At 40.5% G+C, this 25,931-nt stretch overlaps 2 protein-coding genes across 7 annotated transcripts in view; both read right to left on the bottom strand.

Annotated features, from left to right (window-relative positions):
* Window positions 1-2,268, bottom strand: part of mink1 (misshapen-like kinase 1) — a 31,019-nt gene extending 28,751 nt beyond the window's left edge. Inside the window, exon 1 of one of the 4 annotated variants that reach the window (XR_014601986.1) lies at window positions 923-2,268. Coding sequence is in view for 3 of the 4 variants with exons in the window: in XM_084074682.1 (XP_083930808.1) it covers window positions 923-979 (57 nt within the window). In the remaining variant the exon portion in view is untranslated. The remainder of the gene's footprint in view (window positions 1-922) is intronic. The other 3 variants (XM_084074682.1, XM_084074684.1, XM_084074683.1) reach the window with 3 other exon arrangements.
* A 1,047-nt stretch (window positions 2,269-3,315) lies between these two features.
* Window positions 3,316-25,308, bottom strand: pld2 (phospholipase D2). Of its 3 annotated transcripts, none has more exons than XM_084074748.1 (24): window positions 24,992-25,308; window positions 22,036-22,196; window positions 21,740-21,867; window positions 20,717-20,859; window positions 20,446-20,539; window positions 18,934-18,999; window positions 18,765-18,823; window positions 18,342-18,587; window positions 16,845-16,988; window positions 16,663-16,746; window positions 16,338-16,416; window positions 16,135-16,245; window positions 15,700-15,888; window positions 15,385-15,559; window positions 14,699-14,817; window positions 14,489-14,602; window positions 11,075-11,179; window positions 10,528-10,616; window positions 9,533-9,646; window positions 8,812-8,858; window positions 8,365-8,499; window positions 7,476-7,629; window positions 6,657-6,774; window positions 3,316-6,509 (listed from the first exon to the last, which is right to left on the bottom strand). In XM_084074748.1, exons 2-24 carry the CDS (start codon window positions 22,163-22,165, stop codon window positions 6,285-6,287), a joined length of 2,868 nt encoding a protein of 955 aa, XP_083930874.1. In that variant the 5' UTR covers window positions 22,166-22,196; window positions 24,992-25,308; the 3' UTR covers window positions 3,316-6,284. The 3 variants fall into 3 exon arrangements, with proteins under 3 accessions (XP_083930874.1, XP_083930873.1, XP_083930875.1); XM_084074747.1 differs by lacking the exon at window positions 24,992-25,308 and adding an exon at window positions 24,463-24,622; XM_084074749.1 differs by lacking the exon at window positions 24,992-25,308 and adding an exon at window positions 23,252-23,309.
* Between the last annotated feature and the right edge of the window lie 623 nt (window positions 25,309-25,931).

Below are 25,931 nucleotides of genomic sequence, written 5' to 3' on the forward strand. Positions count from 1 at the left end.
TAGTCCAAAGAAGCAACAGTGATTTTGAGTTAGATTTAACTGCTAATCTTTTTTTTAAAATTGCATTTAACTGTACATGATATTCAGACACGATGAGTCTCGGTGAGGCATTAGGCCATAAGGGGTACCGCCTACTCTACCAAGTGGATGGAGATGGCCCCCTTCAAAAGAGCGGCTCAGCAAGCACCATAAACACTCAGAGTGATATTGTCACTAAATAAATTACAGCGAGCAAACACAAATGTGGCCAATAATTATGATACACAAAAAGCACTTTCCTTTCAAGTATGAGTGATGCACTGTAGTGCACACCTACAACATGTGGAAGGGGATCCAACATTTATACACTGTTAATAGTCAGACAATTTATTCATAATAACAAAATGTGAATGTGTGAAACTGAGGTCTTCATACAGTGCGAGATTAAAACTTGAAAGAAAGCCAACTGAATAACAAAGTATCTGTGATTGACAAGGGGTGAAATGCATTTCATATCCAACATGTACCAGCATTTGCCTGTGCCTGGTGCAAATTTTAAGCCATACATGCAAAATAGAAAGCTCCACCAAAACTAAGAAAAATGTAAGCAAGGAGTGAGGCCTGTGTTATATGCATTTAATACATCAGTGGTGGTTGACAATGACAGGGCTGGAGACAGTGTTAATGGGCAGAATGGGATCATGGCAGGCAGTGGTTCTCCAAAATGCTTTGGGAAGGATTGTGTCTGTGTTGTGTCATTCTTGTGTTTATCCACGTAGTATTATGTCAACTCAGCATACATGTAGATGTTGCAGCAGGCCATTGCATGTTTATTCCTCGTTGATTATGAGATCCCAAGCTTTGTGTGTTGTTTTTTTACCACATAAAAAAGGCCGTGTTCAACACTTGAATCAATCAATCTCATTTGAATAGCTTTACTCACCCTCAGCGCGGCGAGGTCTATGTCATCCAGGCTTCGTGTGGGGGCGTTTTCAGTCATTGCTGGCAAAACTTGGAACGGTGGCTAACACAAGTTAGCCAGCTGATTGCGAATACGAAATTTGGCAAGCCTTGGACGGCTATATAAACTCGATGCTGCTTCTCTTCGGGAGGGATTGTGTCAGTGTGCTCCAACTAGTACAACAACTTGATTTCACATCGCAAACACCGGGCTGTGCAGGGATCACACGACACAGACAGACGCACCCAGCTGGCTAGCTCAGCTCACGTTAGCCCTGACCAAGATGCTGAACATCTGCAGTTGTTTTAGGAAAAAATACATATGCCAACCCGGACAATTCGTAAAAAAAAATATTTAGTTTTCACGTTGTTGATTATTTACGCTATTGTTAGGTTGCTACCGAGTGTGTTAAAGCAAGTGGCAGGATTTCAGCATATTGCACCTCCAGTGTTGTTGAACACCTTGCTGCGTTCATGTTGATCTCTACTGCTGCATGGCAACAACCCAGTGAGCAACGCACACACAACCAAATGACACTTAAAGAACACAGTACTGGATCTGATGATGTGATGGCCGCCTGGTTAATCCTATTTTTTAACAACCTAACATGTACATTTCCCCAGCCATGCAGGTATAACGTTATATCAAGCCCGATATTTAAAAAAACATCTTATTAGACAGGCCGACACCGTTGCTGTTCTCAAACTTCGGAACGTGACTTTGTTTGTGCCTTCAATTGAGGAGCGCACGCTAATTAAGTAGAGCTAGCGAGTCAGGTGCGGAGGTCCGCCGTCCAAAACAGCTAGGTGGCTAACGCTAGCGAGCTATACGGTCTTCTGCAACAACGTCCAACATGAACTTTCGGTCTTCATCCATGTTCCGTGTTGTTGACACTAGTTAGTCAGTCAGTCCGTCGCCTCCTTGCACCGCCAGCCGCCCGTCCGACGACAGCACACACACACACAGCCCAGCGATTCAACGTCAAAAACACAAGCCGTAACGATATAACTACACCCCGTTCAGCAGCAGCGGCCCTCCGCTGTTTGGAGATAAGCAGCGATGCCGCTTGTTTCGAGCTGCGACATCCAAGTTTTACGCACTTTCTAGAGAATGCGTTTCTCCACAGCGGCGGCACGGGGCGCGCATACGAACTGCAGCGAGCAGGAAACTTGTTATTTCGCCATGTTATGTCTGTCTGTCTGTCTCTCTACGCTCCCTCCCAGTCTGTGTCGTGTGAGGTGTTATTACGACGAACGAACCCTGTACACACACACACACACACACACACAACACACTCCTCAAGTGTTTTTCTCGCTAGTCTGTTGAGTAGGCAGTAGGCTACTACGGTATTTCACCAGGGACAAATTACCTGAACCTCTCCACCACAGTCCACACACACACACACACACACACACACACACACACACACACACAGCTACGCAACAACTGCTGGCCAGACCACAGGTGATACTGATAGGCCTACATATTGATACTGATACTGTAGTAGGCTACAGTACAGCAGCCGCCATTGAATAGCCTTATACTGGAAGGCAATAAGCGACACCATAATATTAGTTTTTACCTATGCACGCGCCCGCCCGCGCGCGCACACACACAGGCTAGCTGTACCCTATATATATATATATATATATATATATCTTTTTTCTTTCTTTTTTTAAGATGGACTACTGACGACATTTTAACTGTTCAAATACGGGCAATTTTCTACCAAGCATAGACGTCTGGTTATTATGGTTATGGTTACCTAGGTATGTTGAAATAATTATAGGATCAGTTAGTTTACCCAACCACAGGTAACATCACTGATGATGTGTTCAGGTGCATCAGAAGATGTAGGCCTATTCAAGAACTATACATACAATATTTGCGTTAAGAGGAAGAGGTGGTGGAGCATTCATTACATTACACATTATTTATATACATTCATTTACCATACATTTTCATATGGTAAAATGTAGTTTATCTATTAGCACTTAAGTAAAAAGTTATTTGTAACTGTCCTCCCAGCTATGTAAGTAACATGTACTGTTAGATTAGTTAAGTCTAATAATAGCTAAAATATGTACACAATGGTTTCCCTTGTTTTTCCAAAATGAACTTGGACCTGTGAAGTATTCTGCTATAACAAACTTCCACATTACACATGTTTTATATAAGACTTACTGTATACATAACATTAGGCAGTTTTTGTTTCATTTTCATAGGATAGGAGAGACAGGAAACTGAGGGTAGAGAGTGAAAGACACGCAATACAGGTCTCTAGCTGGAATCGAACAGGGGAATTAGTGATTATATGGTCAACATACTATCCAGTCAGCTACCAGCACACCACAAGATGATAACCCTTTAAAATGTCATGGTAATAGAGTTTATTAGTACTGTAATAATAAAGAGGTATTGGTAATTCTGGCTCTTGATAAAATAAAAATACAATACAGTCAATGTAAAATCACCAGTGTGGTTACATACATTGGAAGTGGTTTTCAAATACAGGTACAGTAGGCTACCAATCAAGCCGCCAGTTTGTGCTGTACTGTATAAAAGAAACGAAAAATGGCTCCATGATGGCGTCAAGGTAACTTCCCAAGGAAATTGTGAATGATTATGAAATCAGCAATGCAGCATTTGTGAAACCAAAAGTTTTACTGGCTTTTTCTGTGGAAGGTATACAAACACATTATAAAACAAACAAACCATTAGATTACTTACAATAACACACTTCATACAGCCTTCAGTCTTTTCAGTTTCCCTGCTTGGTCCTCTAAAACATTTTGCTTCTCCAAAAGTTTTCTTCAATTTAAGACCACTGCTACAGTATATCTGGTTGAGTGCCATATTTCTGCCTTCTGTAGGCTGATGTATGCTTTGGTGACAGTGTCACTCAACAAAAATCGTATTTTCCTGATGTGTCAACAACGTCACTTTTTTCATTTGAAAAGACATGATTTTTGTCAAGCGACACATAAAAACAACACTGTGACTGAAGCATGAATCAGGGTTAATGTTTTGACAACAAAGTATCGTGTGACATCACTCAACAAAAATAGCATATCATTTGAGATTTTTTTCTTCAGTTGAATAAAGCATAAATCAGACTTTAAGAAACAGCGGCTTCAAAAATGTAACAGTGGCTGCCCTCCATAACATTTCAATGTGTTCAAATGATATACCCAAGATATGAAAAAAATATGAAAAAAATGTGTATGGTAGATACTATGGCTATTTAGCAAAACTGAGGTTTTGTTTTTATCATCTCAAATATTCCTATTTTCTTTGCTGCCTAAAACACCATGACAATTAGAAAGAAGCATCAAGCATCCATGATCTCAGGTGATTGTGCAAATACAGTTTATGATTGCTGATATTTCCAAATATCATTACAATCTTTGAAAGTAAATGTATAATTTGAAGATTAGTAGGATTTGAAACTGTTAACCTAGCAAACTATTTGCTTTCTACTTTCTAACATTACTGACTAGTGTTGCTAAACATTTTAAACTACTGTACCTCCCCAGAAGCCTGGAAATAATCAAGTATGACATTATTTTATGCCACACCTTCAATTTAACACACAATAACCTGGTACTCATTAACAGTATTAATATATAGTATGAACCCTAACTAAGACGCTGAACAACTTATGGGCAGCAACAACATGGTTAATAATAGTACATTCAAACTATGTAGTGTTTTAATGTACTGTTTTGTTTTTGTTTTTAATCATAACAGAATGATACAATAAATGGTGTCAAAAGACAATAAAGGCATGTGTTGGCTAGGGAATGTGAGTCTGAAGAGCTGAGTTTGAGGATCCTTTTGAATGATGATAGGGTGGGGGCATCTTTACAGTATGTGGATTGGAGGTGTGTTCCCCAGAGAGCGGGTCGCAAGTGAAAAGGACCCGTCACCCCAGGTTCAGCGCTCAGTCCTGACGGTACAGCTATTTTATTATACCTTTTTTATTACTACTATTTTACCTTTCAATCTTATTTAATCTTATTCTTATTTTATTGTTATCCCCACTGAAGCTTGAAGTACAAGAATTTCAGAGACTATAATGCTGCTACAAACTGTATTGTACTGTACTTGCAGTATGTGATAAACACCATGGCTTGACCTTGGCATTGGGAAAGAGCGTGCTACTTCTCATCAACATGTTGACATCAAAAACTAAATGCAAAACTGCTATATTAAAGAGACCAACCCCTAATCATCTTTTTCTAAATGATTTTCTGAACTGGTCATTTACCCTACAGTAAAAATACTTTTCAAAGGACATTGCTTCCGTGGAAACTGTCACTCACCATACACATGCAGTATCTTCCAATATACAATCCTGGTTGGGAAGTCACCTTTATCAACCTTATGTTTGTTTCTGTCCTATCTATTCTTTATTTCAGTTACACTCCTGTCAGCTTTTTGTTCATCACCATAACAACCACAAATGTTCTGACAGATCTGCTGGCACTGCAGTGAGAGATGAAGTGTCTGTGTGTGTGTGTGTGTGTGTGTGTGTGTGTGTGTGTGTGTGTGTGTGTGTGTGTGTGTGTGTGTGTGTGTGTGTGTGTGTGTGTGTGTGTGGATAGAGAGGGGAGAAGCAGAGAGAGATGGGGGAAGAGGGAAAGAAAGCGCATGGGAGGAGGAAAAAAGAGAGAAATGACAGAGATCCACCCACCCCAAACCTTGCCACAATAAATGTACACAATGTTCCCCAGTTATCTGAGATGCTTGACTTATAATCCAACCTTCCAATCCTCCTCTTACTCATACACTCACGTACATGGCCTTTGCACCACCACCAGACCTATACAGTTCAGAGTCAAACATGCATTGTGGAAGTTATAAAGCAGATACTGCCATAATTAACACCTATTTTAAAACAAATAATCTACAGTTAAAGCAAATGATCAATTGTCAAATGCACATTTCAGTGGTTATTTCAGAGTAGCCTATCATCATTTGTCTTCTAGGAAAATACAAAATGACATGTGATCTTAAAAAATGTTAAAATGTTATGTAAAAGGTAGCCTTACGGAATATAGTCTATAGACCATTTGAAATCTAAGCCGTCCTGGCGTCCTCATAATATTGGTCATAGTGTCGCTACTATTATATTTATTTTGTTAAATGATTAGTGAGGTAACAGGGATCTAGGAGTCCCTCTGTTGAATAAAGTACTGACATTGATCTCTATGGTTGACCTTATACTGTCTGTGGTTGATTTATACTCCGAAAAAGCTCTACAAGCTCACACACATTATGAGCTTGTAGATCTGCTATTTTCGGTGTGCGAAACGCTGGGCATCCAAGTATAAATCAAGCATTATGTCCACAGTCCTATGGGGGCCATGCCCTCTTTACTGCCCAGTGGAGGCAGCAGGTTCTCGTCACACAGAAACGTAAGCGGAAAGTGGACCAGCAGACCTCGGATGGCCTTCAGCTCCTCTTTTGCTTGCTCAGGGTCTGTGTCACGGAGAAGTTCTTTGTCGGAATGCTCTTTCAGCTCTCGCATGTTGTGAACAGCCTTACAGGGCAGGGAGTTGAAGACCTGGATCAGGATCACAGCGAAGACCAGCCGTGAACCGCAAAGGACAGAGAAGGATTTTGAAAAAATAGAGGTTACATATTCAATGGAGATAAAGGTAAAATAGTCAAATAGGAATTAACATTCATTAATGTTTGATTATTAGATTACCTTGTCATAAATTGCAGCATTAGCTTTAGCAGATGCATTCCAGCCCAAGAAGAAGAACTCGTCACTTATTGGATCATCGATGTTGATTTTGGGGTCTGAATCCGCTCCCACGAGAACCCTGATAGGAACATACAGATTGTCAAAGATTTCAATACAATGTGTTCAAACTATAGCCAATGACAAGAAACTATTAATAGATAAGGATTTCAGGGTACATTTTTACATTGTGTGGTTTACACTAGGAAAAATGCTGTCCAACCACTTCCATCAAATGTGCATAACTGTAGTCCCAGGTGGCATAAGTGTTTCCTGTTCCAATTCATTTTCCCATAGCTTCACTTGATTGGCTTGGAGGCAGGTTTGAATTATGCCACCTTCACATGTGTTTCCAGTTAAAATCTGCTGCTGAGCCAATCAAGCAAAACAATGAGAAAATGAACTGAAAGAGGAAATATGGGTATGCCACCTGGCACCTTCTGAAAACCTGGGAATACAGTTATGCACTGAGCCTATATGCTTAGCTTTCGGTCAATAGACCTTCATCAGAGTATGTCTGTCCAACCAAAGGAGCAAACGTCATGTGGTTTACAAAATTACATTTGGATCCACAACAAATAACTCCTTATGAAAACTATATACTTGCTCAAAAAGGTCTTCTTGCACGGTTCCTTTCGAAAACAGAGGACATACTTGAGATGTATTGTCACATCACAGAACACATCTACAGGTGTTCTGTAGATGTGTGTTCTCATACACAATCGTGTCGTTTGCCTGAAAATAACAGAGCCAAAAAAACGCTAACTACTATTTTGTCCTTACCGAAAGCACTCTTTGCGCAGGGAAAGAGTGAGGGGTCCTGCCTGGTACTCCTCTCCTCCCATGGTGGAGGGAACCCTCTCTTCATCCTCCACCAACACTGCCAGCTCACTGTCTCTGCTGCCCAACATGCTGCGGTCATTGATGTTGGCCGAGCCTAGAGCACGAAGTGGAATGTTCTCTCGTTAACAGACTACTATTAGAGTCGGATGCTTTGGGCACAAGTATTCCAAAACGGAATGCATTTATTACAATATAAATATCCTTGCAGAAAAATATTCTTGTAAATGAGTGGTCCTTTTCACCTTTGCCCTCTATCCGAACTTTTCCCTTTTGCCTACTACCACAAAGTACAGCATGTATTTATTGCTCAGCCTTTCCATTCAAATCTCATAGTAATTATAATAAAGAAAGCAGTCACTAAAAACCTAGTGGCAACAGTCCTATTCAAACATTTTCAAAAATAGGTGATCTACAGTATTAGCCCACAACGTGTTGCGATGGGAGGTTGTAGATCAGCAATTTCTTTAAACAATTCTGAACATTTTCGCCAATAATGACATGCCTTAACGCTGGGTTTGTGCAGGACAGACAAAAGGCTTTGCAACACTCTATAAGTACTGTTATTATTCTTAGCTTGAATCTATTTGCATTAACTATTGCATAATACAAGTCCCATCTCTATCATCTACCCATGTTCCTTCTTCCACTTAAATCTGTGTAAGCAAATGGCAGATAGGAACTATCATTATTCCTACTGTACACTGTACATTACATTACTAATTCTTAAAAGAATACTTGAGCTATTCTTAATCTTGACTGTGATTCCCTGGTGATTCAGGGTTGCTGTGATGTCCTGCCTATCAATGTGTTTGTTCCACTGGTGACTCACCGATGATATAGCGACGGTCATCAGCAATGATGGTCTTACTGTGGACATAGATGAGCTCTGTGACAAGAGACTCGGAGAGTTGGGCATGTGTTCTCAGCCCACACAGTGTGATGTACTCAGTCCACTGGTCCTTGACTGGGAGAGACAAGAAACATTCATTGGACTGCTAGACAGCTACAAAATGAAGATTCATTAGATACATTAGAGGAACATAAGGATTGTTGTTATTACAATATTGACTTTAAACATGAATGTAAAAAGAAGAGGAGCTAGTTAAGGATGAGAATTGAGACCTGTTTGACAGATACCTAGTACCAGTAGCTTCAGTTAAAAGGAGCAACGCAAGAAGAAAGAGAGAGACACGCGTTAGGAATGAACTAGGTGGCATTTTCTGGTGTAAGATGGATTTTGAGTTGAATGTGTCAGCAGGTACAACAGGAAACTCACCTTGGCTCAGTCTCGACAGGATGGAATGTTCTCCTCGGCACATGGTCCTAAAACATTAAAAGCCATCATAAACTAAACCAAATATGTGATATTAATACTTCTTAATACAGAGTAAGCCACAATGTTGGGCTTTGTAAAACAGATGGAGGGCCACAGGTAGTGAGCAAATGTAATAATCTACTTAATATTACAAGTTAGGTAATGGCTCCTGAACGGTAAGTATCACTCCCACAATGCATTGTATGAACACCCAGAGCCAAGTACCAATTTAGGTTCAAGTACTAATGGTTGTTTTTAGGCATGAAGTAGTCTCACAGCCAGACAATCAGAGATCTCCCATCTAAATATAATATGTAATGAATTGTTTAAAACTGGGTGGAAACAATTCAGGGGGGGGAAATGGGGGGGGGGGGCAATTCCAAGACTTCAGTGTGGTTGTTCATATTGGGACAGATATCAGGATTGGTTTTCAAAGCAACGGGTGCAGGTTTGCTAGTACTGGTTTTCTCTGCCATTCAAGCCCATACATTGAAATTATATTTCCCCATACGTATTTGTAGGGGTTGATCTCTGATTGTCTGGCTACCTGAGACTAGGCATTAGGTTAGAGATGATCAGGGTAAAGATCTGAGAGGACGCTAAGCCAGCGGTTAGCCAATGAGAATGTTTTCCCAAATTCAACACTTCAGGAGCCATGACCAACAAGCTTCTTAACTCTTACCTGTAAGTGAAGTGAAGTATAGCCTGAATGGCATTTCCACCACCTTCACTGATGTCTCCCTCAAACCCAGGAAGAAGAGGAACCACCACAAACACTCTGTATTTCTTCTGCTCACTGAAATAATTCATGGAGTAATGCATGTTATCTTTGAAATTAGCTGTCATCTGTTATTAAAGGACAACGTCACCCATTTTCAACCTATCTTCATATAATTGGTCCTCACTAATGCTCATGATAATATAGTACGATTTCTTTATACTCGGTCTGTGTCTCAGAGGAGGGCTGTGGACAGTTCAGATTTATTATATTTATTTTTATTAACGCGAGAACAATGGCTTCTATTATGGCTTTCTATAAGTTTGGATTCCCCATCGATGAGGTCACTGGTAAGCGGGTTTCTGAACTGTCCACAGCCCTCCTCTGAGACGCAGACCGAGTAGACAAAAATAGTACAATATTATAATGAGCATTAGTGAGGACCAATTATATGAAGATAGGTTGAAAATGGGTGAAGTCGTCCTTTAAGTGTTACTTAATACACATACCAGGTAAGTGTTACTTGAATACACACACTAGGGGCCCTATTTAGACGATAACCTCAGTCTACAGCCTAAGCATAACTAATAGCTCTTTTCGACTATGAAGGGTAACACGGAACCTTCCATAACCTGAAACTTTCTGTGATTTTTTATTTTATTTTTATTTTTACATTATAAGCAGAACCACCCCTAAGGGGTAATAATAAAAACAAAAACAGCCGGCGCATTGCGAACATGACATTTTGATTTCTTTAAAATTATAAGTTCTGGGTTCTGGGTTCCGAGAACTCAGGGTTAGTACTACCTCCTGAGCAAGGCCCAAGTAAGGTTGCACTGGAGGTCATTTACAGTAGTTCTTGTAGTCAAAAAGAGCCATAAGCATGACTGTGCAGTGTGGAGCTAAAGATCTGAACAGACGCCACCAGACTGACTTGTGAACGCAGACTGGCTGCATACCTGTGCGCACGCAGGATTCGATCCACAATTGCATCGCCAATCCCGTTGTGAATACTCTTCCCATCAGCACAGCTTATGAAGAACTGGTTCTGTAAAACGGAGAAACAGATGGTAACTCAGTATGAGGTGAGGAGCTGGAATGGGGAAGCTGGGATGGTGACAAGGAAAGCACCAAGCTGTGATTGTGATGTCATTCAGACCTCATCCGCTTCCGTATGATTACAAACAGGCTGGCTAGCTGCAGAGTATCTCAATGTCATGTGAACTCCATGTGTGTAATGCTATGCAATTAATCAAGAGATGTCAGGGATGCAGATGTCAGGGATGCGGTGCAGACACGCACTTTGCATTCACTAGGTTAATACACGATATACATACATTCTATACATAAAAATACAAATGCAGTCCAACATCTAACACAAGCAAATCGCTCTCGTTACTGTTGATGTGCCGTCAGCAGTGAAATTCATAGACAAATGAAACGTTAGTGCTTATCTGTACCACAAACTCTGTGCTTGCATGTTTACAGTGAATTAAAATACAGTACCTCAATATATATGTAGTGCTCACTGGTCTCAATTGTGTGAATGTAGGCCTTGAGGATTGAGTTCTCACAGGTTCCAGCAGACCAACGATCCACAGAGCGCAAAACCTGACAGAATTGAGTTAAAACACACACATACAGTTTGTATCATAGCATATAAATTATAAGCTTCCTTAAGAACGCTAGCACATCTATTCAGGGCCGAACATGATTCAGCAAAAATAGCAGATCTATAAGCTCACAACGCCTCACATCGCGACGCATTGGTGCTTGTAGATCGGCTATTTTCGGCAAAGAAAAATTAAGTATCTTCTTTAATTAGCTTTACTGCAAAAGCCCAATTTATACTCTGGCGTAGTATGACGTACATGCATGTAAGTGAGTGCGCGCGGAGAACAAGCAAACAAAAGAACTTGATAAAGTTCTTAAGAGCATTGTGATAAAATCTTTGATTCACCGATTTAAATCATCACACATTTGTATTGATTTTCTCACGAGGCATCGTCACATCCCTATTCACTTCTATTTACCAAGTACTGTTAACTTGTACTTGACTTGTTGATACTACTAAATTGGCTATGTATGAATCTAAAGTCCTGAAAAACATTAACATAGAACCATGTGCTCTATCAAATTGTCTATAGAGCTGGCCGGGGGACCTCGACAAGGAAGCAGCACAACACAATAGGATAGCCTCACAAAAGAGAGCTAATGTAGGTTTAGGCTTACAGACCAACACCCACAATACAAGAACACAAACAAACACAACAATAGCTATCGTGACCCCAAAAAAACACAACTTGCTGAGCAGTACATTCTTTTAAAAACATCTCAATCAGACAGTGAGTGAGAGTAACCCAATGTCTAATAAACTCCTCAATGCAGACTGTGAAGATGGTATAGTTGTTCATACATTATTGAATAGAGTTTGTTACATGATGACGTCAAAGGGCATTGGAACAACTGCTCATGGGTGCTCAAAGGGTGCTATATTTCATGTTTGACTGCCTGTATGTTGTCCCACCCTGCAACAAAGGCATTAAGCTTGGCTGCCTTTATGTTATTCAGTATGAGCAACACGATCACTGGTGTTTACTACAAGGTCATCTGATTCAGTATTATCTAAAGTTTTAGAAATGTACCTGTCCATGGTAATTATGTTATGACATACTGAAAAGTCAAACAAAATCATCGTTCTCAACTATCTACTACTATACGATGTAGAGTGACTACAGAGTAAAATCCTGAGTGTTTAACCCTTAAAAAAAATACCAAAATGGACAGCAAAGCTGGCAGCGTACTTCAGGCCAAGTCCCATTTTGTTTGGCTTGCCGAAACCAAACAAGTTCTTTGAGGCCAAAATTGTTTTATGCTTGATGGAGCTCTGCTTTGAGTGCTGAACGCTAGACCACACCCACTATATACAGTCCTGAAACCATAGACTGGCTTGAATGTTGACTGGGGAAATACAATTATATAATAAAGCATGTGTACCTTGAGTTTCTAAAAGAACATTTTTGGCTCATTAGAAAATCTTGGAGGTGCAAGAACTTCAGCAAGGCAATGCATTTGCTCTGTTTTCTCCGCAATTATGTCATTTTGTTTTTAGTGTAGTGTTAGTGTTGCCGAACTTTGTTTCAGGAAGAAGTATGCTGCAGCCATAACGGTCCATTCTTACACTTTCTGGCGTCTGGCATTTAAAAGAAAAACACAAAATATGGCTATGGGTGGGATGGCCGAGGATTTTAACCGGGGTTAACAGGGTTTCGTTGACCGGGGTCCCCCAGGGCTCTATAATTGTTCTGCGAATACTGTATTTCCCTTTACATCAAGTCTCTTCACCAAAAATAGTCAATCTACAAGCTCACAATGCGTTGCAAGTTTGTAGATCTGCTATTTTCACCAAAGGTTCGCCGCCAGATTAGGGATGCTGGGGTTCATGTGATTAAATTAACACTGAGGATTTTACAGTGTGTGTTCTGATCTCTATTTCCAGCCGATACAGATCCTTCAAACTTGAGAGCGATAGCTTCTCATCCCTAATGTAGTTTGCAGGTCTGACAGGCCTCTGTGAGCATGCCTCTGGGAGTTATGGCTGTGCGTCACAAAAATGCTCTCAGAGAGCTGCTGTTTCCCCACAATGCTCATTGGCTGTGGTTTGTGTGTACTTCTGATGAGCCATATTTTTGTCAATAAAAACTGCGATTGTGTCAAACTCCCTCTGCAACAAGTCTCTTTGCAGAAAATAGCCAATCAAAAATAAATAAGCTCACAATGCGTCACAACGCAATGTGGTGCGCGCTTGTAGATTGCTTTCTTTTTACAGACTGTTCACTCATTTTCACCGAATGTTCGCCTATTATTACATGCCCAGAATAGGGATGCCAGGCTTCATGTGGATAACTATTAAAACTTTATTTTAAACAATCTGTGTGAAAGAGTACGTTACATAATATACAACATAACTAACACATCTGCAGTGATTACAGAGAATTCTAGACCCTTGTGTTGGTCAGACAAGTAGACTTGCCTGAAGCTCATAAGCCCAAGATTTCCCTTGGCCATGAAGGGATTCCTTCAGTAGATGTTTGGCTTCGCACAACCGGGTTAATTACCTCACTCCATCAGGAGAGGACATAAAACTGATGGAATTACAGCGTTATAATAGAAAGAAGAAGCTACTTCAGATCAGCTGACTGTCAAATGAGTATGACTGTTCCAATAGAAAACTAATTTTACATGCACCACTTGAACGCCAGCATGCCTATTCTGGGGGGAACATCCAAAGAGATTTGGAGTCGACAGAAAAAAGTGGTCCGAGTACAGTTGTAACTCAGGCCCGTTTCACTAAGAACAGAGGATTTAAGTGGTCAAAATGACCAGTACAGAAACACATTCGCACACTCATTTGTACACAGACTCATTGGACTCATACACTTATTCATCCATTTATGTATTTCCTAATGACATTTCATGCTACATTTTTCACAGAATTAATAGGTGTGCAAAGGCTTAATTTGCATAAGCCTGGCATGGCCAGACTTATTCAAATTATCCCCGGTGTGACATCACAATGAGGGGAATTTACATACTTTTACAACACTTAAATACAATCATAACAGCAAAACCAAGCCCAAGACCAGACATACCATAAATGGTAAATAGTGCATTTATATAGTACCTTTATTCAAAGTGCTTTAGAATGTGCATTGCATTCACCCGTTCACACACTGATGGTGGAGCTAACCATGCAAGGCACCAACCTGGGGGTTCAGTATCTTGCTAAAGAACGCTTTGACCATTTCCCAAGAAGTCGCTGTCCCTCCTGTCTGAGCCACTAGTATTATGTAATACCCACACTTTGGTCAGTCTGTGTGTGTGTCTGTGTGTGCGCGTGCGTGTGAATGAATTAAATACCTGTACTTTGGCTTTCCTTGACCCCGGCACAGTAATTGGTATCATGTCAGCTGTGGTTTGAGACTTGGGGAGAAGGCAGGGGTAGAAGTCGTCCTTGTACTTGCTCTTAAAGATCTAGACAAGACCCAACACCAATTTGATAAAGCAACACATTTCCATGTAGCATGTCCATGCAGAAACAACTCTTTTTTTGTTTGTAAGAAATCCGACCTTGGTGAAGTTCCAGCGCTGGATAAAATGGCGGGCTACGTCCCTGGCAGCTTTGCCATGCATAGCTGCCGACAGGTCTCGCCAGGGCATGCGAGGCACCTCAGTGCGTTTTATGTTATCTGAGAAAAAGAGAGATGACAGTCTCACACTTTGGTCAGTCTGTGACACACACACGCGTACTTGTTTGATTAGTGTGTACAGTATGTGAGGCGGAAGGCCTGTGCATGCATTGGGATGTTAAAAGGGTACAGAAACTGTTGAGATGAACTAGTCTGTAAGGACTGTTCGTATCGAACAGGTTTTGTAAGGACTGTTCGTATGGGTGGATAGCTGGTAGCAGATTGCCCTGAGCGCTGTCGGTCAGAACGGTACCCTCGTGGGAGTCTTGTGGAAGCTCGAGTAATCGAGGCTGGTAAGTGAGTCAGATGGTTGGGTAAATGGTTTGTAAGGCCGGTTACTTGTAGATTGAATGGATCAAGTCTCTTTCTTTGTTAGTTACACTTATTAGTTACTGAACTGAAATATCTCTGAACTGACTTATCCGGCATCGACTCAACCTTATATAGCAACAGGTTGTACTCGCCATATAAGGAGGACCCTAGAGCATAGCCGTTTCATTTATCATCCATATATTGATATTAGGGGAGGCTCCTGTATAAGGGGAGCCTTCGCAACAGAAACAATACCTTCAAATGGTCGGTCCAGTTGGGTCCAGTCTTTTTTAATGAAGTTGCTGTAGTCTTTGCCCAGCCACAGTTTACTGTTGCCAGTCAGATCCTCAGGGTTCTCATCGACTGGCTGCTCTGGCTCTGATGTCTTTGGAACCTCACTCAACCCATTATCCTGCTTATCTTTTGGCATCTTAAGTGAAAGGGATATAGTGAACTGAACACAGCGGATAATACATAACAATGAGCATACTCATAGTAGCACAACATTTTAAATATTACTACGTGGTATATGGCTCAAATAGAACACACAAATTTGTAAACAGCTCTTACGTCGGTGTCATCTTTTGGCTCTGTCTCCGTAACACCAAGATCAGTTAATCGGTACTGACTGTCATCCCACCTCCCAAACGCCAGGTCAATGCCTCCAACAAAGGCTACTGATTGGTCAATGGCCACCATTTTCTCATGGTGAGCCCACAGGAACACCACGGCTGATACATGGTCAGGATGGCGCATTACCTAATGGACATAAGAAAGGAGATATACAGTAAGTGGCCATTGATAGCCATTTTACGTCATACTCAGGGGTTTAAAGTTTAAACGCCAACCCGCCTCACTCCCCAAATATGATGTACAGGTATGGTCAATGAAAAATGAGGTCTGAGACTTTGGGAAGGCTCTAACAGCTCTGTACTTTCTGTATTCAAGCCCAAGTAGATTTTCTTGTACACATAATATGGCAGTAGAGTAAAATGAACATGAGACCTTGATGTTGGGGTGCATATTCATTAACGTCCTCTTGCTGTGGCCACTGTTGATGCCCAGTGCCATCTCCACCTCTTTGTAAAGCAGGATACACACCTTCACGCCTTGTTCCTGCAGAGTGGACAGGAAGAAAAGAAAAGGTGAAAAATCCATTTCTGTCGAATTAAAAATAAGAATAAAAAGGTTCAGAGAGAGGTCTCTACTGCTTTGCGTTTGAGGATCTCATCCAGGCGCCAATACGTGTCAGTAGCTGGTCTCTTCAGGAAGACTTCAGGGCTGAGCCTAGGAAAAGAAACGAGGAGACAATACTCGCCAATCAGTCGATACATAATAATGATAATAATAATAATGGATTTTATTTATAATGCACATTACATTTGTGAAAATCTCAAAGTGATACATTATACACGTTTACACTGTCCCTCTACATTCTGATCAACATGCTACATGTATGTTTACCATGCAATGTGTACCGATGTATCTTTCTTAGGTGAAGACCTGCTCACCACTGATCATTCTGACACTTACCACCAGTCTGTGATGAAGATCTCCTCCTTGGCTTGTTCAAGGGCGTTGGCCAGGTCCTCAAAGTAGCCACTTCCGTTCACATACCTGTTCTCCCACAATAAAAAAAGAATATAAGACTGATTATAAGGAACGCTGCAGAATGGTAGGCAAAGCAAATACCACACAGACTACATGGGTCTAACCATTTAGTGAGGGTTTCCTCCCGTGGCGGTGCGAACCCCTCGAAACGTTGCACTTTGAAAAAATCACAGGCATCTGCCGCCCTGTTGATTTCATGACTCCACCACTGAGCCTGTCTGTAGCTGTTGCACTTGATGATCAGACTTCTAAACAAAATAAACAAAACACACCCAACAATATGTAAAACAATTACATAATACCATTCGTTCTGAAAAAAAAAGTTTTTTTTTACAGGTGACCCTGTTGAATTAGTACGAAGAAAGAGGTCACACCCACAATCAGGCCTTTTAAGAGGAAACTTAGATACGAGTGAGGGATTACGTTTAAAGAAATTGCTGCGAGCCGTGAGAAAACAGTTGACAGATCCTGCACCCTGATTACAACACCCTGCAGTCTCCAAGAACAAAAGATACCGGGTCATCATGGTTTGAGATAAAGTAAATTCCAGTCCAGGTGAATGCTTAGGTGCTTACGAAATGAATGTAGCCACACCCTGAGGTATACCGACATGGGTCAAAACCTGTCTGGATTCTTATACTGTATGGCTTTGTATTACTTTTTAATTTATTATATTATGGCCTAAACTATAAAGGCATTAACCATATCCTTGGCACGTGTGCTTGAAATAAGTCCAAGGGGTTCCCTGTTCTCTAGCCCATTAAAACCAGGTAATTTTAGATTTTTGCGTTGGCTATTCAAAAAAAGCAGATATACTAGCTCGTACATACAAGCTTGTACATCTGCTATTTTTTAACATTTCTGAAAAATCTTTGAAGTGTGAGAACCACTGATTTAGAGGGTATTTGTAGAATCTCAGTCTCAGGTCTAAATGGGCTACGGTAGTTAGATAGCGCAGACTCCTTTCAAGAATTTGTCTGACAAGAAAGATTTCCCATGATGCCACAGACTGCTTTGTGTTCACTTGGCCTCACCCCGTGTGATTTGTTTCTGTTCCCAGTAGCATTCCAACCATCCATAATAACATGAAAGCTACTGTAATCCTAATGTTGTATGTACACTATTCTTTGTTAACTCTGCACTGCCTACTGTTCCACAGCAGTAATTACTGTACTATGTTTTGCACACTTAACTCTCATGTCTCCGGGACACCTCTGGCTAGATTATCACCCCCATGGCTGCCTTTAACTTTAACTAGTTAACCAGTTTGTTAACCATCCTTTGGATGTACTGGACTATCCATCAATGTCCCCAATTGCACTGCATACTGTTCCATAGCACTTAAAATGTTTGCACCCTTCCTCTCTTATCTCCTGGACAGGACACCTCTGAACGATCACTCCACCCAGATTACACACTACGCTGACTTTTATCTTGTAACTGAACATGGAAGGCCCTATCCATGTGCAACATGGTTATGTATAATGATCAGGTTGACTTCTGTGAAGAGCTGTTCATACAGTACAGTACACCAAGTCAAATTCAGCTGTTCCAGCTATAGCCCTTCTGTATGAATAACATTATCTCTACAACTTTCTTACCGAGCAAAGTTTTCAAAGCAGACTCCATACTTGGTATCTGTGTGAGCGCGTCCCACTTTAACCTTGAACTCTGGGTCAAAGAGCAGGACAAAGGCGACGCCGGCATTGTCACGGTTCATGTACAGCAGGAAGGAGTCTTTGACCACCATCCAGCGTCGTGACCAACGGAAACAGAACTGATGGTGGCCGATGCAGTTCAGACCTTGGATACGGTGACCCCCTGACCTTTTGGAGATGGGCCCTTCCCTGAGACAAAGTGACATACACAGCGATATAACACACAGTATATAACATTGCTTACTTCTCAATTTATTTATTTGTGATATACTGTACACTTTCTTTCTTTCTCTCTCTCTCTCTCTCTCTCTCTCTCTCTCACACACACACATCAACACACAATAGTATTTGTTTTATTGTGCTTACAAGCCTTTGGACCCAAGATCAGTGATGAATGAGAGTGCACTGATATCAAGGAATTCCAGCTGAAACAAAGACAAAAGGTTATATCACCTTGCTGATTGTAAAATCAATTTGTCTGTGTGTGTGTGAAGAGGACAGGGTATGTATGCATTTTATACAATATGACCCTCACCATGCTGCGGTCGTTCCTACAGAATGCGTTCTCCAACAGGCCATTTAGATATTCCTCTAGGTATTTCTGCAAGAGTGAGAGCAAAAAGTGATACACAATCCAGTGTAAAGTCATTAACTTACCACACATACAAGACAGCGATAAGTGATGACTGATGAAAGGATGAAAAAAAGAAAAAATGAATCAGGGTTCTCCACACTGAAGCGTTTGTACTAGGAATGAACAATTAATAGGTCATCATATCGGTATCGGCAATATCAGCCTTAAAAATGCAATATCAGTATCGAAACGATCATAATTTAACGGCGATATTTTTGTTCATAATATTTACGTTTGAATTTGAAGCTGAAAAATGATTTTTGTGATGATGAAGGCTGCAGATTCAATCAGTGTTTTCAAGTTGGTAATAAGAATGCACTGTTTTTAGAAGTCTGCACCTGCACCCAGACTCACAGTTACTGTATGACAGGTGTAAGATAAACTCTACTGGAAAGTGGAAACTTATCAACACAAAATATCGGTATCGGAATTGGTCGATTTGACCATGCAATTAATCAGTAATTTTTGGATATCTGGCAAAATTATACAGTATATTTACCAAGACAAGTGCAGGTATTCTTTTTATAAACAAATGATAACTGGGTGGCGCAGGATGCCCTTATGGCCCTATAGGACTCAGTGCCACAGGTTGTGTGTGTTGTGTGGTGACGGCCCCTTGACCTTATTGGCAATCATCCAGCCTGTGTTATGTACAGTATACAGTATAAGCCTGGGAGAAGCTAAACCCAGTCTTGTTATTTTGTCCTTACTATTCCAATATCAACACATATCTGTACACTGTGTGTTTAGAGTGCATTGGTAGAGCTATGCAGCCAATTGTTTTATTCCATCTTTTTCTCCTGTGTTCTTGAGTTAGTTAAGGAGACTTGTATTTTTGTTTAACCTAGTGTAGTTTGTTTATTTCCTAAGCAGTGTGGTGTTTGGTTTATTGTTTTGGCCTTGGCCACCCTGTCCCTGACGTCTATATGCTTCACTTTTGTCTGTTTTGTTTTGATTTGTAACTTGATTTAGCAGTTGGCAATACATTTCTCTTTTGTTTGGTCACGTTTGTGCTCCTCCAAAAGGCCTTGTGTTCGCTTGTCTTCGCTCTCTCTCTCCCCTAGGAGTCGAGTCCACAGAAAGTGTTTTATGAGCAGATATTGGATATCTAGCTTTGGATATCATGTCCAAAGCGCTCACGTGGAGTGTTTATTGATGCCTTAACAATGTTAAAACCTATCAACTGTTGTTGATAGCTTTCAAACCTCACTGTTTTCTAAATCTTTCTACATCTTGTGGAGTGTTTCAGATTAAATACATAACATTCCTTGCCACTACAATTTACCTTTACCTCTTCAAACTTTAAAACGTTTGTAATGTATAGTAACATATCTTTATGTATTTCTGCCCATCTCTGTTATCAAGGACGTTTTGTGTTTGTGTTGGAGGGCCAGGGGTATGTATGCATGTTACCGGTTTGCTAGAGGTCCTTCTCATCCTTTCGCTCCCATGTAGGGTGGGCATTTCTTCAGACATGGCCCTCAGCTGCTGCCTTTCTTTCGCAAATCTGTAAGTGGAATTTGAATATCATGAATGCACACGCCATAACTAAATGCTAAATCACTACAAGCCATCACTCCCGATATCAGCCGCGCCACTCCCCATTAAACAAATATGCTGTGGCAAAGTCAGAGTTTGATTTTGCATGACTGAGACAAGTAGCATGCTACAGTAGAACACAGACCTTCCCAGAGGCAGGAAGTGGAGCATCATCTTATGCTTGTAAAGGTCACGATGCAGCTCCTGGAAGTGTTTGTACTTCCTCTTGACTGTCCAGGTGAAGTGGCCATGTGTGAGCTTCACGGTGTACAATGTACAGACACGGACCTGGGAGAGATAATTAACTGATGTCGATAAAGTGGTAAAAGCATACTGGTTTGCAGTGGGAAAGGGTCGAAGTTTACTGTGGGAAATTGCAGATACAGTATACTGTATTAACATAATTAAAATAATTAAATTAATTTCCAATATAACTTTATCATTGTAATTACACTGTAAACTTCAGCAGTGTAGTCATTACTAACACATTAAATTGTAGTATTGATATGATCGATTGTTCTATATGATAAATTGTAGTATTCAAAGTTCTGTAAGTAATATATTTAAATGCTTTTTTATTTTTGTCTGTTAAGAAGTATAAGCTCTATATTCCGATAATAATCATTGAGTGCTTGCTCAGTATAAGGGGTCCCCCGTCCCCCCCCTCTCCAGCTCTTTAGTAAACATAAAATACATTTTCAGTTTGGTTACATATTTCATCCAATCGGGGGAGAGAACCCCACAAAGATAATATCAGCTTAAAATTTATAGTGTTCTAGTTCCAATTGTGTCTGCTCATTTATTCATAACTTTCAATCTTTCTTGTTTATTCTGTATCCTTTAAGATTTCTTTCTCCTGATTAGAGGAAACTGTTATCCCAACCTGAACATGTATTTTCTGTTTACTAAAGAGCTGGAGAGACCCATGTTATTGAACAAACACTATATACTGTATAGTTAATTTAATGTTATCAATGTTGCACTACTAATAGTAACCTATCAATATGCAACGAATAAGCACAAGAAATATGTACTAGTAAGAAGCAAAATTTCAGATATTCCTTATTGAAATGACACTATTCCATAGTGAAAGGTAATAATTCAAAAGTCATAGTGGCAATTACAGCAGTATCTGCTAAATTCCAGGAAGGAAACAACGGTTGCAGACCTTAGAGCGCGTAGTGTATCTCTCTGTGTTGGTCACTCTGCAGGTGATTGGTGTGTCAGGCAGTAGTGGAGGGATACCTGCTTCCTTCATTTTTAAAAGTTGATGTACCATCATAAAGGCCCGGCCATCTGTGTATTGGAAAATGAAGTCAAATTTATGCTTCAGCGACATGTCGCTCGACAAACATTACGTAATTTCTACTAAAACAAATTGTCAAACATATTAGGCGTATATTAAACATACAGTATTAGACATTTTCAATCAAATGCAGTGATTTATGATTGCATTATTCTCACCCTTGTTCACCATCATGCCATCTATCTCATCCGGGCTCAGATCAGTGTAGTCCCTTGTAAAGCGCCTTCTATTCACAACCTGTCCCTCTGAGCTACTGGCCATTATCACTTCTTCCTCTACTTTGGCCATCGCACTGATGTCTCTGCCAGCTGTGCTGGCGCTGGGACAAATTCAAAAGAACAGGAAGTTGTACATTTGTGGTAATTCAGGCACCTTTTCTGGTTCTTGATTTATTTTAAATAAAACTAAATTATTCCAGCATGTCCCTAGCATAATCATTTTTAGGTGATGCAGTTAGTATAGCCCACTAAAGAAATAATTCCATGCCATTTTCCAGGCAGCAACATAAGTATTGTACCATACCAACATCATACGTTGCAGCTCAGAAGGTTTGTTAGTGATGAAATCGCACAATAGGATATCTAGAATACTGCTAGAAAGGGTTTAGTTACTTTTCAAAAAATGTGCAGTACTTCACCCCTACACACTCCCATCACTCATGTCTAAACCATGTACTAATTTCGATCTAATTTAAAATTAGTTTTTTGATAAACAGTTAACTGCATCTCTATGTTTATAGAAAACGCCCCCTAAGATCAGCAGTCCTTTTCTAACCTTCATGAAGTTTTCAAATCCATTAAAAAAATGTATTGATCTATTTACAATTAAATACCAAAAGTTGAAGCTTTTAGAACTTCCTGTAGTAATAATAATGTTGTGGAATTGTATTAGAGTAGTAGATGTTAAGCAATAAGAGCAAAGGTTTTGTACAACTTTTCAATCTAAGCTGCATTGCATATATTACTGGCTGAGTGTACTGTTACTAGGGCAACCAGGCCATATGGGGAGGGAGTCAGAGACAGAGAGATAAATAGAAGAGAGGCTATTAAAGGTAGGTAGGGTAAGTGATTTACTTTGGTTAAAATAAGTGTTACATAACTCTATATTCTGATAGTACTCATTGCTATAGAGTGTTTGTTCAGTAAAAGGAGTTTCCCATGTCTCTCCAGCTCTTTATGAAACAGAAAATGCATTTTCAGTGCTCTCTCCTGATTGGCTTCAATTTCGTCACCAGAAAATGTACTATATTCTGTTTTCTAAAGAGCTGTAGAAACCCCTGTGACTGAACAAATGCTCTGTAGCAATGATTACTATCAGACTATAGTACTTACCTTTTTAACAAAAACAAAAAAAGAAAAATATCACTTATCCTACCTTTAAATCGTGGTTAAAAGTCACATCTAAAGACTCCCAAACTACAGTTGTCTTTCCATAGCCTATATATTTTTTGGGTTTGTCTTTAAATTCTAGTACTTTGACTATGACAGTTTTGTCGATATTGAGATAACCAAGCCTAGTCCACACACCAATGACCAATGATTCACAACGCAACAAGTTGCAACGGCAATCACTTGCAACCACTTAACAGAATCCCAAAACTGCACTGACCTGCAAAGGGTCAATTCAGACTGGTGCAACTGGTTGCAAGTTGCAACAAATTGCGTGTTGGTCTGGACTGGACTGGGTTATCAAAAGTTGGCAACATAGCCATTTCATGACATTCTCATCAAAGTAAAACATATATAAAAATGTGTTAATAATCAGAGCCAATGTGTAAGAAGAAATAATCTTAACCATCTTCTAATAAAACAATTAGAAAGAAATAATCTTAACCATCTTCTAATAAAACAATTAGGCTATAAAATGGAACCTTCTTGGGTATCGGACCCATCTTGTGTTTAATGTGTGTGAGTAGCTCCAGGTTTAACAAATGTGGGCAAAAACTGGGCAATATATTTATGTTTTAGCCTATAAATATTGTGATATGTGGCATTATTTGGTGATTTTATAATCAAAAGTGTATCCGCATAGGTTGAAGAAGCTATAATTTTAACAAAGTAGGCTGTGTAAGTTTGTCCCTTCTCTGTCAAGAGACATTTAGCTTTGACATGATTTTCTTCTGTACCTTTCAGAACCAAATGTACATTAAAGAATACAAACAGGCAACACAATAATGTAGTGAAAAGTCTCTTGGGCTCTAGATCCGACTATGTGGTAAACAACGAGCCACTCCTTGCCTATCAAATGTTCACATTGTTAGTCAACAAGTCATGAGACTCTTCTACAATGTTGGACTTTTAAAAGTTTCAATGCGCAGTTTTCTCGTCCCTCTCCACCCATTACAGCTCAGCGACATTTACAAATCCACGTCTTAAATAGTCTGGCAACCCATGTTACAATATTCCTGATTCTGTAATGATGACTTTTTCTTTGCAGAAGTGTGCATCCATACTGTGTAATATGCAGTTATCGATCCATTTAAACATTACATAGCGGCTGGCTGGCTAAAACGAACGGCAAAGAATTTGAGCTGACATCTATCTATAGAAGTTCAGGCCTATGGTAATTGGCTACTTAGTACTTACTTTTCACTTCAAATCGTGGCTACTCCGACCAGTCATCCGACAAAACTAACATAATCCGTTCCTGACGTCTTTTGATAAAACATTTACAACGTGAAGAAAATTAAACAACAGTCTCGTACAAAGTAATCCCGATGCCTAGAACATGGGAGTATGTGGTATTCTCAAGTCCCTCCCTCTCGTTGCTGCCTCCAGCAGCACCCTGGCCCATTATGAATGCTCTGCAGCCAGGGAGCACAATTCTTCAGGGGCAAAAACTTTATGGAAAAGGGCGCCTTTTTGTTGGACCCTATTAGTTTTAGTTTTGATTTAAATGTATGTATTCTGATGAATCATATTTAATGTGGGACGTGTGTGTGTGAGTAGTAGTACAGACAGACAGACTACACGTAGCCTACTGGACCTTGCTTGCATGCAGTCAAAAGAAGGGGACAAGTCTCAACTGGATGCAGTGAGTAAAAAAAACAAAAAAAGACAGGAATGCAAATGGGGATGAAGGGAAGGGAAGGGGGTTGGGTAGTACCCATAGTACCGGATCACTGTTGTTGATGTTGTGCAGCTCGGGGACAATCACAGTCACACAAGACAGGTCTCTGGCGTTGTACACGCATCACTGATCTGATGTTTCCGGTTGTAATGGTTTGTTTTCGCTGCATCCCGACCAGCAACCCCGGTGCACCGAGCTTCCATTTTCGTGTCCCGGTTTCAACCCCTTGTCGTGAGGCACCTCCAAAGGTAACCCACTGCGGTTTCTAGTGCAATAAGTGCAAGTGCATGTTATGGGAGGGAGAATATGACTGGATCATACCTGCGAAATAATAGCCAATGCTCTGGTAGCCTCTAGCGACATGCAGGCGACAGGCGTTGGTGGTCATCATTACGCACTGCTGCGTAGTACAGTATATCGACCGCATCGACTCAGCCCGTCACCACATAAAAGCCTGGAGATCGAGGCTACCACAGTTACAATACTGAATGATGCCATACCTTCTACACACAGATTATATCCCCAGGCTGGACCGTACCATACAACAACATCAATTTACTAGGGGTGTAACGATACAGTTACTGTAGCCTGGGATCAAGACTGTCATAGATGTATTTTATCGAGTCTGACTTTTACTTTCGTACGATGGTCTTGGCTAGTAGCACCCCCCAGCGCGTGCTGCACTCTCAGCAGTAAAGCCTGTACTTCTCCGTACGTGTACAAAACATATATATAAGGTGCTTACCCGATTGACCCAAATGGTAACTCACGCTTCGGAGTATTTGTGCAATGTATTAGTCCATATTTTCAATAGATATGTGTTTTAATACCGTCTGTGGCCGAACGCCATTTCCAGCCCCAAGTTTACTTCCTGTTTATATTGAGTGTAATTCCGACTTTCAACAGATGCGCCCGTCACTACCACCCATTGAGGAATACAGGGAACTTCCGACAGAATCTGACACAGACAGAATTAAAACACTTC

This window comes from Gymnoscopelus microlampas, assembly GCF_963454915.1.
Source record: "Gymnoscopelus microlampas genome assembly, chromosome: 12".
In the NCBI taxonomy this organism is placed as follows: domain Eukaryota; kingdom Metazoa; phylum Chordata; class Actinopteri; order Myctophiformes; family Myctophidae; genus Gymnoscopelus; species Gymnoscopelus microlampas.